Source organism: Amblyomma mixtum, chromosome 2 (assembly GCF_055824585.1).
Source record: "Amblyomma mixtum isolate Tamu chromosome 2, ASM5582458v1, whole genome shotgun sequence".
In the NCBI taxonomy this organism is placed as follows: domain Eukaryota; kingdom Metazoa; phylum Arthropoda; class Arachnida; order Ixodida; family Ixodidae; genus Amblyomma; species Amblyomma mixtum.
This window is the reverse complement of record NC_143013.1, coordinates 67,531,637-67,545,067: the sequence shown is the minus strand read 5'-3', so window position 1 is coordinate 67,545,067 and position 13,431 is coordinate 67,531,637. Positions and strand designations below refer to the sequence as shown.

The window sequence follows — 13,431 nt, the reverse complement described above, 5'->3', positions numbered from 1 at the left end:
TGCTATTTACTCTGTGAATTGATCTCGATGTTCTATATCAGCCACTCCCCCAAACAACTGTTTTCAAACATGTCCACGACAATAAAATGTGGTGCGGCCACTCCCTGGCTCTGATGTGGTGCATGAGGTTGATTTAATGATATTTTTACACATTCGTTGAACATAAGTTTGAAGTGAAAGTCCAACGGCGCTTCAGTGCGCGTTTCTTCTGTCCTCGTGCCACTTCATCTTTTACTTGTAGACGCCAGTGTTGTCAGGCAGTCTCTGTCGGTGGTATTTGTACGTGGTAATCTCTAGAGGCAAAACCCTCGGTCCTGACATATTACGGGGCTCACGGATGTAGGCCCAAAGGGGTCGCATGATCATGCAAGGCATTATTACTTTATGCACCGTTACTCTTTTCTGAGATAACACTGTTAACGGCCAAGTTATTGAAAACTCTCTGAGGCTTTCTTAACGCACCGTGCGATTGGAGATAAAATTAATTCTATAACACGTTTAACTTGTATGCTTTTTGTGCGAGTCTTCTGGTTGCACATTATAGCTCTGTTTGCATTTCTCTTATTGGCCGGCGGTTTGCACCCTCTACATTTCTATCTTAATAAGCTAAATTGGCGTTCCTTTTTTAGCTTTTCTTTGCTTTTTTTCTGCAGCTTATGCTTCAGAAGCTTTTGATTTTTAGCACATTGTCCTTACCTTTATCACAGAACTTCCCTAGCATCACACTTAATAGTGACCTGTTCAAAAAGTTATGACAAGTTCTGTCTTTATATCACCACAAATTCGAGTTGTATTGCACTTGTGTTGCTAATAAAGCTGTTATGATCGGATAATAACCATGATTTTCCTCTGCAGGTGATATATGAGGGACGGAGCTACCTCATTGGCCGTGTGATCGGGCTTGCCGCGGGTTCCGGTCCGCATGTGGATCTGGTCTTAGTCGCAGTGGTCGTCTCTTGCCTCCTGGTGGCTGTGATCGCTGTGGGGTTGTTCTTACTTTTCCGAAGACGCCACTGTCGGTCGAAAATGTCTACGCAGCCTGTTCACCCCTACGATATTGAAATCCGCCATCTCACACCCAGCACCCGACGCAGTGTGGACAACAGTGAGATCCCTTATCGGCCTTTCATTTGCCTAACGTCTTCCGTTCACTATGTGGGCGGTCTTTCACCGTGATAAACTATTCGGTACGAGATGGCTATAGTACGATAAGTTAGCAGTCACGACGCGGCTTGTTCGAAGTTCTTTTTGAGCAGCATGTGAATTGAGAGATTCAAAAATGTTAAGGTTAAAAAAAAGAAGGCGTGCAGTAACCGGATACCCAAGCCGACTAGACCTCAAATCACATTTCAATAAAAAGTCTAGCGTGCCGATATACCTAATAAGTCCACATTTTACGCAACTGACACTAAAAAAATACGAGCTGGCTGGAGCAGATAAGGCGTATGCCAAATATAGATTCCCGGCTCACTGCCTTTTTTACTCCTCTGCTCTTTTTTCCCAACCAGGAGTGTCACTGATTGAAACCAGCAAACGGACACGCCTTTACGTAAATGTGCTCACATCGACTCTAGACTCGACAGCAGCTGGTGCCTGTAACAGGCGCGGGTGTGCAGTCCAGCTGAATTTTAAGTGCTAAACACCACTTGTGCTCACGGCAGTGCACACATGCGTAGATACATTCACACAGGTATATTTATGCAGGCACGTATACCTGCATACATACGCAAGAGTATCAGTTGCACTGCAGCACAGCATTACGACTACACATATTAGGATATTCTGCGTCTTAGATTAGCTTTGCTGTCGCTGCATATTAAATTCGCGGTTAGGATAAAAAAAAATGCGATGCAGCCTGTCAGCGCCCGTAATCGCATTTATGAAGCAAGCAGGTATAGAGTTCTCGATTTTCGTAAAGGACGGCGCGCGTTGAATGGCTTTCAGAGGAAGCTCACAGGCCGTCGTCAGCGAGAACCAATCGTGTCATTTTCTGTCAGCAGTATACAGGGGGGTCAATGTTAAGTGTTAAAGATTTCTTAAATATAGGCTCTGATTGGTACGATGAGGTTGGGATGAAGCGCGAACACGAATATGCAGTATTTTTCCACATTGCTAAGAGATATTTCTTTACATATGGTTTATGAACACGCACTTAGACTCTTCACCCAGAAACATGAATCAGACTGTCTCAGAATACATGAAATCAACCTGTGCAAATAAGTTATGCGACCAGGGAGGCACCAAGCAATATCAGTTTCCTCTGTAAGGCCGCTGCCTATTTAAAGTAGATTAATTAACTTTTTATTAGAGGCAGTAAGCGATCATGTTTACATCGGAAAGTTAGAGGCAGTGGTATTCCTACACAGTTCATTTTGTTATGAATTGGTTTTTGAAGCGCACAAACACAGCACAGAAAAAAATGAACTTCGCAGGACAGAGCGCAAACTCATGTTTCGAGTTAAAAATTAAGTTAGAAGTTAAAAAATAATTCAGGGGGCACTTTGGCTCTCAAAAGTGCTGCAAGACGAAAGCGTTTCCTGGCCACTGTTTGTTTTTATTTTTTTATTTTTCATATTTTGTTTTTATTGATTTTCTTGCTCAAACCCCATAAACCATAAACCATTTTCTTAATTTTATTGTTCTTATTTTTATTTTCACATCTTATTTTATTTTGTGTTTATTTTTGGTTATTTTGTTATTTTTATTTTTATTTCCCTTTTCTTGACTTTTTTCCTTTTATTTTATTTATGAAGCCCATGCATTCACTAGATGCGCCTTTATTCATGCTGGAACCTTGAGCCTTTTAAGCAGTGACGCCGAAAGGTGGACGAATCTGCCGACGCGTCTGTCGACACGGCTGCTGACGCGTCTGTAGACACGGCTGCCGACGCGTCTGTCGACACTCCTGCCGACGCATCTGCTAACGACAGTATGAGGCATTAAAGGCTTTCGCCTCAATAAACAAATCATGCAGCAAAATGGTTGATCATATTCGAGCATGCGCTGTCATCCTTGAGCCACCGGAGATTTGCACAGGTGCAAGACGCATTTAGGAAGAGAGATAATAAAAGCTGATGAGATCGAAAGCGCTGGTAACACGTTTGTGAGCAATCTTTCAGTTTTGCCCCCCCCCCCCCCCCCCCCCAAACAAACTCGAACATCATGCGCAGCAATAGCACTGGAACACTGCAATCCATCTCATGGGATGATCGGATCTCAGTTGAATTGATGTGTGCGTGTGTGATTTCTTTTGTTTCATTTGGTTGATAAGAGCTGATGCATAAAAGCAAGTGGTGTGTTGATAGTTAGGGCTCTTGTCCTGTCAAGAACATTTTTTCCTGTGCTGTCTTTCTGCGCTTAAAAGAATAAATTCCAGTAATGCACCGTCCAGCCTGCAAAAACGTCCTCGCGAGCGTCTAATTCCAGTGATTTTTAATGAAACTGGGCACCATATATCTCTCTGCACCTCGAGGTTCCCTTGCTTACCTAAAGGATGCTTTATAGATGCTTTCATGGTTTTCTGTGCTGACGTTACAGGTACCTGCGTTTGACAACATTAACATTATTAAAGTTCCACCCCATTGGCTAGATCCTGCTCCTTGCCCTCGTATATGGTATTTCACCTAAAGGAGCCTCCTCTTGAGATTTACATTACATAGAAAAAGAGAACCTCTGTACGCGTGTTAGTGCACGTGCGTGCATTGTTATGTAATCAGATCATCGAGGTGTATCTTTTGTTTTCTTCTCAAGCAGGCTACCTCCGAGCAGGGGACTCTGGCGCGAAGAAGCCTTTAATGAAGGCTGCTTTTGAACTGGATGAAGAGACTAGAGACATGCTTGAAAGAAGCAGACTCCTCTTCAACAGAGAACTGCTCATACTGGGCCCTCTCATCGGCCAAGGTATCCTCGATTGCTAATTTCGCACTGAACGCACTGAATATGTGTCAAATAGGGCTAAATAGAGCCGAAAGAGTATTTATTGTCGCCGAGCATACAGACACATCGACATGTAGTACATGCTGTTTAGCGACCCGTTGTTCCACGAAGGATAAGAGAAAGCGGGGGACCTCGGTAATAATTTAAAGAATCTGGGGTTCATCACTGTGCACTGACGTCCAACAACACATGGCCATGACCGGACACACTATGAAGTAATACAACTTTTTTCTCTACATATCAAATTCCTTGTGGCCGGTAACAATAAAATCTTTTCCTCCAGACCCGAGCCCCTAGGGTTTGCTTTCGGCATCTTGCTTAGTACAGTTTTCTTGAACGCACAAACCCTCATGCGACGGCATTTCTGAGCCATGATACCAGTTTTAAGGCTTAACCAGCTCAAGTGAGATGTTTGTAGGAGCTTATTTGCCAAATCTCTTCGCTCAGTATGCTCAACGCTTTCTTCACAGGACCTTAAGTCAGTGCAAATTTTAATTCGAAATTTTCTTAATTATTATTCTCTGCACCCAAAGGTTACTTCGGTTGTGTCTACCGCGGTACCTTGAAGGTGCCAAGCAGAGGCCAGGTCAAGGATGTCGCCGTGAAAACTCTTCGCAACAGTACGTAACCCTTCACTTTTCCTGCATAAGCGTCGGATGATAGTACCCACTCGGCATCCCAGCAAAATAAATGCATGAACGTGCTGCGAAAGCTGGATGGATTCATTCTGATAGAATGTATTCGATCGGGAAATGGTGGCTTGCCTACATAAAGTTAAAAAACGGCCCAGAAATTTTGAAGCGCAGAGAAAATTTTTGGCACTGATTTAGATGTCAACCATAAATTAATCCAAAATAAGTACGCATAACAGACCACATTCAGGCCATCAGTCAGGGAGTAGAGAAATGCGTAGAATATAAACAACCCCTAAACAATGCCTTCATATATTACGAGAAAGTATTTCACTGAGTCGTAACCTCAGCCCTCATGAAGGCACCGAGAAACGAGAAGAGGCATATGCAGCGATACTGGAATATATCTAAAGCGGCTGCACGTCAGCCATAGCCTTCTCATTTAAAAAGATCAACTCAAAACCAAGAAGGCTGTCATGAAATAAGCCACGATTTCTTCACCACTAATCCCCAAGTGTTTAGAGGAGGTATTCAGGGAACTGAATTCAGTAAAAAAGTTATTGAAAATACCTTATTCAGCGCTGATTCGCTCGTGAAGTTGCTTTTCCTGAGTAACTCCGGGGCCAAACTGAAAAACTAAAGATCAAAGACAAGAAAATTGGTACGGTTGGCTTAAAAATGAATACAATAAATTCGAAGTAGCTAGCGTTCTTTGAAGGGAACAATAGTTTCCGATAGACTGTTAAGCACAATATCGGTAAGGAAAGGCTTTGTTAGGACAGGTAGTAGCGGCTGACCCGACCCGCGAGAGTGAGATAGCTAGTAGAACAAGAAAGGGGTGAAGTGCGCTTAGCATGCACTCTGAGGTGGTGCGTAGCAGTTTACCAATATATCCCCATTGAGAAAAGGAGGTAACAGTTGTGTCATACTCGTAGAAAGCTATAGGACAGAAAAGTAAAGCCTAACCTAAAGGATTAAACGTAAATTGAAGAAACCGCAGCAAAATATAAAAGGAAAATAAAAGAGACGGGAGCAGAGCAGAATGGGTCAGGATCAAACGAATGTTAATATAACTCAGTCTAAATCAATCAGACGTTATCAGGGCATGTAACGCAAAGGCCAGGTAACTATGCTTCCTTAAGATAACAGAGCGGTAAAGCTTTATGAATGTCCCTTTAAAGGTGACGTACACCGATATTCGTTTTTTCTGCGAACAATACGCGAATGGAATGCAGTCCCGCCACATATTGGTAGTGTTCTACCTACTGAAGCTTTTTTCCCCCGTTAAGTGTGAAAGTGCCCCCTGCTGTAATGCCGAAAGGGGATGCAGGTACCAAATAAATAAATAAGAAGAAATCTGTTCCAGGAGAGGAACAGCGTAGCCGGGGGCCTCGGAGGGTCAGGTGGACGGATGCTATTAGGAAGGTTGTGGGAATAAAGTTCCCACAGTTGGCACGGTAGAGGGTGAATTCTATATATATTGGATGGTCTTAGTCCTACAGAGGACGTAGACTGACGATGGTTATGAAGAACAAGCGTAAAACAACGATTATTTATTGTGTCAGTTCTAAGAAGCCCCACAGCACATTTATAATTTCTTAATTGCAGCGCACAACATCTTTAAAACATAAAAAGTCCTCACGAAAGTTATTTCATGGTGTATCAGCCGCTTATTTCTTTCTAGGTGTCCGGATAAAAATAAAAATTTAAAAGAAGTTTAATAATAAACACTCAAAACAGGTTTAATCCGTCTATCTGCGGCTCCTTGATCTATGTTCCGCCTTACCAAACTGGTCCTTCCTGAACGAACATGAAAACACTTTACAGCCGCTTGCCTGACTATGCTGTCATGAGTGTTGCTGATATTGCACAATTTAATTATGATAGCCGTACACCGGAGATTGCGTTTGACGTGGGGTTTATGTATTCGTAATTTTATGATTTTCGCAAACAAAGCTGCTTTATTTCCGGAAACCCGGCGAAATTAGCGAGTGCCTACTTTCGCACAGGAGTAAACCGGCGTTTCCATTGTTCCGTTTCTCGACACAAGCAAGGTGCATTTTAGGTCTGTTGGTGCATGCTTTTCCAAAACAAGGTACAAATAATCAACAGTTGTGCGAGCGCTGAATGACGGAGCAGAGAGAATGTGTGGCTCCGGCGACAAAGCTATTCCTGAGCAACCGTTATAAAGCTCAATGCTCTTAGTGCATTGTGATGTGGGAGATATCGGACTGCTCGAGCAATGCAGGTTGTTTTAGAGAGACGATGGCCTGCTTACGCACCAGTGTCAGCAGAGAGATTCACAGAGGCAGCCATCCACTTCTAACTAAGCACTCTGTGAAGTGAGTAATGTAGATACACTTTAGTGGTTTGAGTGCCATTACAGCCTTGTCACTAAAAATACAATGCATTTTTGCACATTGCTGTGTAATTTGACTTAAAGTGTTTCATGTTTAATGAGATAGCATCGATAAATGGCGAAGGCGCACAAGAACAGCATGCCTCTCACCTAGATGATCTTGCCCTCTCAAAGTTTCCACATTACGACTTTCATAATTCTATACCTTTCCATAAGAAATTTTGTGGACACAGCATGGAGCATAAGATGTCGATATCCATGGACTATATAGAAGCATGTATGGAAGCTTACGGACTCTATATGACGTCATGTATACTCTATAGAAATCGCATAGAAAATATATGTAATGGTTATGGACACCGTACAAACAAGGTATGAACTTCCATACATATTTTTCCATAATTTATCGACTCCATATTCTCATTATTCCATACGAGTGGCTGTTATGGAACGTTTCAGTAGGGTTATCATAATTTTTCTGTTCCGTGCCATGCTTTGCGTCTATTTCGCAAGGTACTTTTTGCCGCAACTGTGGATAGACGTTCAGTTGCGGCAACATGTACTCTGTTATTAATGCTTACAAAATTAAATAGAGCTCTCACATTATAAACGTTCTCGAACCACCTTACAAACCGAGCTTATGAACCGGAAACTCAAATTCGCACAAAGGGAGCTCGAAGGTGCTTCATCTCGCGTTTCAGGTACTTTCAGGTGAGGAGTTTTGTTAGGTTTAGTGGTAAAAAGTAAATTAAATATTACCTAGCCCATACCGCTTAGCTGACTACTATTGTTGACTTGGGACTGCTCTAAATAGCTGTAAAATAAAGAGCCCGAACCTGCACAGCTCAAAGCAAAGCAGGCTTAATTCAATAAAAAACATAAAATAATTCGTTCAAGGTAGAACAACTGTTCCTTATGCGCCAGCGGGCGAAAAATACAAGTGAATGTCGGACAATGTTACGAGTGACAACGAAACCACACGCCAGAATGCGGGCCTGGGCAGAATCCTTTGACCTGAGCTGGGAAACGATGGACGGAGTGGATGTAGGAACGAAATGTTGGCTATCAGGTTAGGGCTGTGGGACCTAGGAAGGGCAGGGATGAGGACTGCGTGGGCTTTAGGGAATGATCCTCATTCAGTCGAGCTCCTCTTCAGGCCTATATAGAGGACGAGCACTCGGTATTAGCCAAACGTGGGACCCTCAGCCTCCAAGCGCATTTCCATACCACGAAACATTTGCCGAGATCTTCGACCCTCAGAGACAGGTTGCCCTACCAGGGACGACGACCAAGATCCCCGCCCCAAGCCAGTTTGTGCCATCCCGACCTTCTGCTTGTACTAAGAGAACAGTTTTCGCGCCGCTCGTTTGGCGCTTCGGTTCTTACTCCAAGGCACTCGTTTGAAGCGGGAACCTTAGGCGGCGTCGCAAGCAGCGTCAGACGCTTATATATATTTTTCATTTCTGGCAACATCGGAAATGTCATGGATACATTAGTTGTGTTTCTGATGAAAATGAGTTCAAAGAAGGGCTTGTCGCGCATCAATTTCTTATTTGCAAAGGCGACGACCATGATTGCAGTTATTTCTGTGCTGATCAAAACATTTCGACCTAGCTTCCGTTTGTACTGGACTTATGTGTCAATAAGAAGGGCTTTACATACGCATATGAATCTTCGAGACATTGTCTGCACTCTTATTCAAAACATTCGATGCAGTATGACCTAGACATCTCCAAAGTCAAGTTCTCTACTCTGTGTGCTCGATGTGAACACGGTACTGAAAGCGAACCTGACATCCCTCTACCTCCACGCTCAACACACTGACGATGACCGGTTTTATCCTAACAGTCTCATAGGATGTCAGACCATCCCACTTCTTTCTTACCACCTGCTATACAGAAACTAACCTACTTCAAGCCAAGCAGTCAGTTTACTTCGGCTCACTTCATTTTGGCCTTCGCTGTCTGTTTTAACCTCACGCTGCAGACTCCAGTGGCGGCGATATTGACAGCCGGTCGTTCCTAGAGGAGGCTCTCATCATGAAGGACTTCCACCACGCCAACGTACTTCCGCTCACAGGGTTGACCATCGACAGTACAGACGGCCTAATGGTGATGACACCATACATGAAGTACGGCGACCTCCTCTCCTACGTACGGGACGAGAAAAATGTAAGGCCGCCTTGTCTACATTTTTCCCTCGTTTGGGGCAGAAGAAGGCAGTCACGTACAATCGTGCGAACAAAGCTAATGAAAAAAATGGAGCTTGCGAGCACTTACCTTGAGTGCGAGGTTTGTTTTGCTAACCTTCATCGATGAAAGAATATTTTGAGATGAAATATGGCACGCTTCGAGCTTATAAGACACTCTCCGTTAAAGAAGCTAAATATAAGATTAATAGAGCCGTTTTCCGCAGTCATATCACGCTGCGCTTCTGCACCTGGAAATAATTATTCCTGAACGTGCCCAAGAGATACCGCGCATGTTCATGAAAATTCTCTTGAATCATGCACTGTAGTGAAAGCTTTCACCGCTGCTATTAATGAATAGACCAATCTCTCATCATTCTGAAACGTATTGAATTGTGTTACCAGAAATTTCCTTCGGTAAATGAACCTGATTTCCGGTTAATGCATTTTATTTTCCGCTTCTTCAGCATCCAACAGTGAAACAGCTGATAACATTTGGCATCGACGTGGCTGAAGGCATGAAGTACTTGGCCAGCATAAAGTTCGTGCACAGAGATCTCGCTGCATGTAAGTGCAGACGGATTTGTGAGTGGCTGTACTGCATAAGTGTCTCACGCGATGCGCTGAACTCTTGGACTGATTGCAGGCTGGACGAAAATTTTGTGGTACGCATCGCTGACTTCGGTCTTTCACGTGACATTTACGAGAAGGACTACTACAGCAGTGATAACAAGAAGACCAAGCTTCCCGTTAAATGGATGGCACCAGAGAGCTTGGAGAAAGCCATTTACAATCATAAGACTGATGTCGTGAGTATTCCTGCCGATGCAGGCGTTCGGTTCATTCCCAAAATTTTTTTTCCCCTAGTGCTGGGAAAGTACGCCGCAAACTGGCATGGTTTTTTCCGCCAGTGGTCGTACGGTGTGCTGCTGTGGGAGCTCATGACGCGTGGTGTGACACCGTACCCAGACGTGGACAACTGGGACATCGCAAACTACCTGAGGCAAGGGCGCCGAATGGAGCGACCAGATTTCTGCCCGAAAGAGCTGTTAGTTTACGAGAACCTTTTTTCTTTCTTCTTCAAGCAAGACTTAAAAACTTAAGATTTCGTGCATTTAATCGCTTCTTCTTTAATGCAGGTACGACATCATGCTCAAGTGCTGGCGAAACGACCCAAAAATGCGACCTACTTTCGAGAAGCTCGTCACCGAAGTCGCCGGTGTGATCGACAAGCTGGCAAAGAGAAACAGGGACAAAAGAGTCGTCTTGAACTCGGCCTACATGAATTGCCCGCCTAGGGACCTTACTTGCGCTCCCGAGCCATCCGCGTAATCAGTTCGAGTTTCGGACCAAGTCACATCCCAAGAAGAAAGCTCTGAGGTCCTTTAGACATGTCAGAGCAGCTTGTCTCCAAAATGAGCTCTGAAGGAAAGCGCATTCATTTACTCAGGAACAAGAAGAAGACCCACTGTCCGCGATGTGCCCATGGTGTTCATGCATATCCCTCTTGGACAGTTTCCAAAGCAGCGTCGTGTTTTCATGCTAGAAGTGCGTTGCTGGAGAAGCAAAGTTTTTACAGAACAACCGCGTACTCAAACTCTATGACCTAGTTCAGAATTGTGCTTTAGCAATATGAGTTAAGTAGAAAATGTGCCGTCTTCGTCTAAATTTACGAGCCTATCGTATCCTTGGCTGAAACAATACTGAGGGAGCACTTACCTGGCTGTACACGCGTGGCTATAGTAAGCTATGATACATTATAACAGCGTACCACGTAACTACCAACAGGTGATTCGAGGGGCATAAGCCTAAACAAGGACAGGAACGAGTAAGGGCAGAGTAGACATCGTGTCTCCTGACGTTGACAGATACCGAAGAGCTGATTCCATTCAGTACTTCGCTTGAAAGCACAGACAAAAAATGGACTAAAGTGCGGCTTGGCAAATCTCAGTCAAATAGCTCACGCATGTTCGATCGAAACCGCTCAACGTCTACAATCACAAAGCCAGGTAGTAGTTGCGCAACCTGTATCGCCCACTGCGGTTTGAGGGTCTTGCCCTGGGAGCTCGTGCAGTATATACAGGGTCTGTTCTGAAAGTAGTAGTACTGGTTCTTTCCTGGGCGAACGGGCGGACGAGAGGTGGTCTCCGCGTGCAGAATCATTTAAAGGGGTTATTGGGAATGCTGGGGAAAATCGGCAGTCGGCTCTCGGCCGTTGAAGAGAGCAGGTCGCTTGTACTGTGAACCCCTGTCGAAACGTCTCGTCACGCAGAACCAAGGAGCGTTTACTTGATCAGCGATGCGCGATCAAATTTTGTGTAAATCTTAGCAAAACGGGCAAGGAGACTCGCGAAATGATTAAGGAGGCCTACGCTGACGCTGCTATGGGTAGATCAGGTGTTTTTTGAGTGGCACAAGCTGTTCCGAGAAGGTAAGGAAAGAGTGGAAGACGACGACCGCTCCAGGCACCCTTCGACCAGCAAGACCAACGAACATGTGTAGCGAGTCAGACACTTACTGAACAGTGATCGTAGGATGAGTATCAGAATTATTGCTGATGACTTGAGCATTCCTCAAAACCCGAGTTTTTGAGATCGTGACCGAAAACTTAGCCATGAAGAAAGTGTGCGCGAAGTTGACGCCGGGAGTGTTGTCAGAGGAGCAAAAGGCCAACCGGAAAGCGATCTGTCAGGATCTTCTTCATCACGTGAATGAGGACCCCGATTTCTTGCCCAGCATAAGGCGGCAACGCTGCCTCAGTCCCCCTACAGCCACGACTTGGCCCCACCAGACTTTTTTAAATTCCCGAGAATAAAATCGACGCTCAAGGGGAAACATCACGGATCGGTAGACGTGGTTCAACAGGCCGTGACGAGGGAGCTAAGCAGCATTCCGTCCAGGTGTTCCTGGAGGCGAACGAAAACTGGAAAATTCATTGGCAGCAGCATGTAGGTGCGGAAGGGTGCTACTTTTAAAAATTCTAATCGTTTGTACTATTCTCATGAATAAATTTTATTTTAAAAAATGAGTCCTACTACTTTCAGAACAGACCTTGTATTACTTGTGCATATCTGCTCTCTCAATGAAATGGCTTTCAGTGGGAAAACTTTGTGCTTAGCAGCGATGATGCTCCTATATGCTCGTATAGTGTTATGCATCCGGATCACTGGAAAGTACCGTGAAATTCAGTGTTCACTTGGTTAAGAGGCTCTGCAAATCATCATTTTACATATCATACTGCTCGTCGCTTGAATGGCTTAGAAGATTTTATATTGCTCTCTTTTGTGCACAACAGGTGTGAAGTCAATGCGCAAACGTGCAGGAAAGATGTCATTAAGTGATGAAATCAAAGCCACTGCTTTCGGATCACACCCATCTGAATTTCTCAAACTTACCTTTGTCCGTCGTGTGATATCCCTTGATAAAAATAAATATTGCTAAATTAATATTACAGTACCTGTGCTGGACAAACCTCTATAATAGAAACAAGCGGAGGCAGAACTACTAGTTCGGCAATGCAGAGTTACGCCGCTGCCGAAGTAGCAACTTCTGCTAGCAAATGCGCCATACAGGCGCCCGAAATCCACTCTGGTGATTCAAACTATGACGACAGCTCTCGTGTGGATCTCCATGGGCGAAGCGGGGCAAGTGACCGAGTTCTGCCTCGTCTCAGGAGTTTGATTACACGATACTCGCCGGGCACAAGCCTCGATGTAGAAGGCTGAAGGACAAAAAAACACTTCAGCCCTGGAAATCAAGGCGAGAAATGTACAGCCTTCAGGAAAAGTATGCTGAATCCCCATGGATCGCCGCCAAACATCGTGGATGCCTGACTTCTGGCAAGAATTAAAGCGCAACAAGACGACACAAAGGAGGAGAAAAAACGACAGGACAGGCGCCTGTCCTGTCGTTTTTTCACCTCCTTTGTGTCGTCTTGTTGCGCTTTAATTCTTGCCAGCTGTCAACCAACATGCCCCGGAGAGTGTTTTACTAATGCCTGACTTCATATCTAGTTTTATTTATTTATTTATTTATTTATTTATTTATTTATTTATTTATTTATTTATTTATTTATTTATTTATTTATTTATTTATTTACAGATACCTTACAGACCTCCAGGAAGGCATTGTGTAAGAGGGGAGCAATAAATATGTGCAACAGTAGCTAGAAAAGACCAAAAATGGGTAAAACAAATACTGTTACGTTCTAAAAGCTGATTACAAATTATCACGACAGTACAAAATACATGCAGAAAAACATTGGATAAAAAAAATTGAATATAAATACGACATAATAGTAACGAAAAAGAAAGAAC

At 44.0% G+C, this 13,431-nt stretch overlaps 1 protein-coding gene across 1 annotated transcript in view; it reads left to right on the top strand.

Moving 5' to 3' along the window:
* LOC149359632 (hepatocyte growth factor receptor-like) overlaps positions 1–12,566 on the top strand; it is a 34,416-nt gene extending 21,850 nt beyond the window's left edge. Inside the window, exons 11-18 of the mRNA XM_089571786.1 lie at positions 856–1,105; positions 3,754–3,900; positions 4,470–4,556; positions 8,914–9,098; positions 9,583–9,686; positions 9,762–9,924; positions 10,027–10,163; positions 10,255–12,566. Of these exons, the coding sequence (XP_089427912.1) occupies positions 856–1,105; positions 3,754–3,900; positions 4,470–4,556; positions 8,914–9,098; positions 9,583–9,686; positions 9,762–9,924; positions 10,027–10,163; positions 10,255–10,447 (1,266 nt within the window). The 3' untranslated portion in view covers positions 10,448–12,566. The remainder of the gene's footprint in view (positions 1–855; positions 1,106–3,753; positions 3,901–4,469; positions 4,557–8,913; positions 9,099–9,582; positions 9,687–9,761; positions 9,925–10,026; positions 10,164–10,254) is intronic.
* Positions 12,567–13,431: the final 865 nt, after the last annotated feature.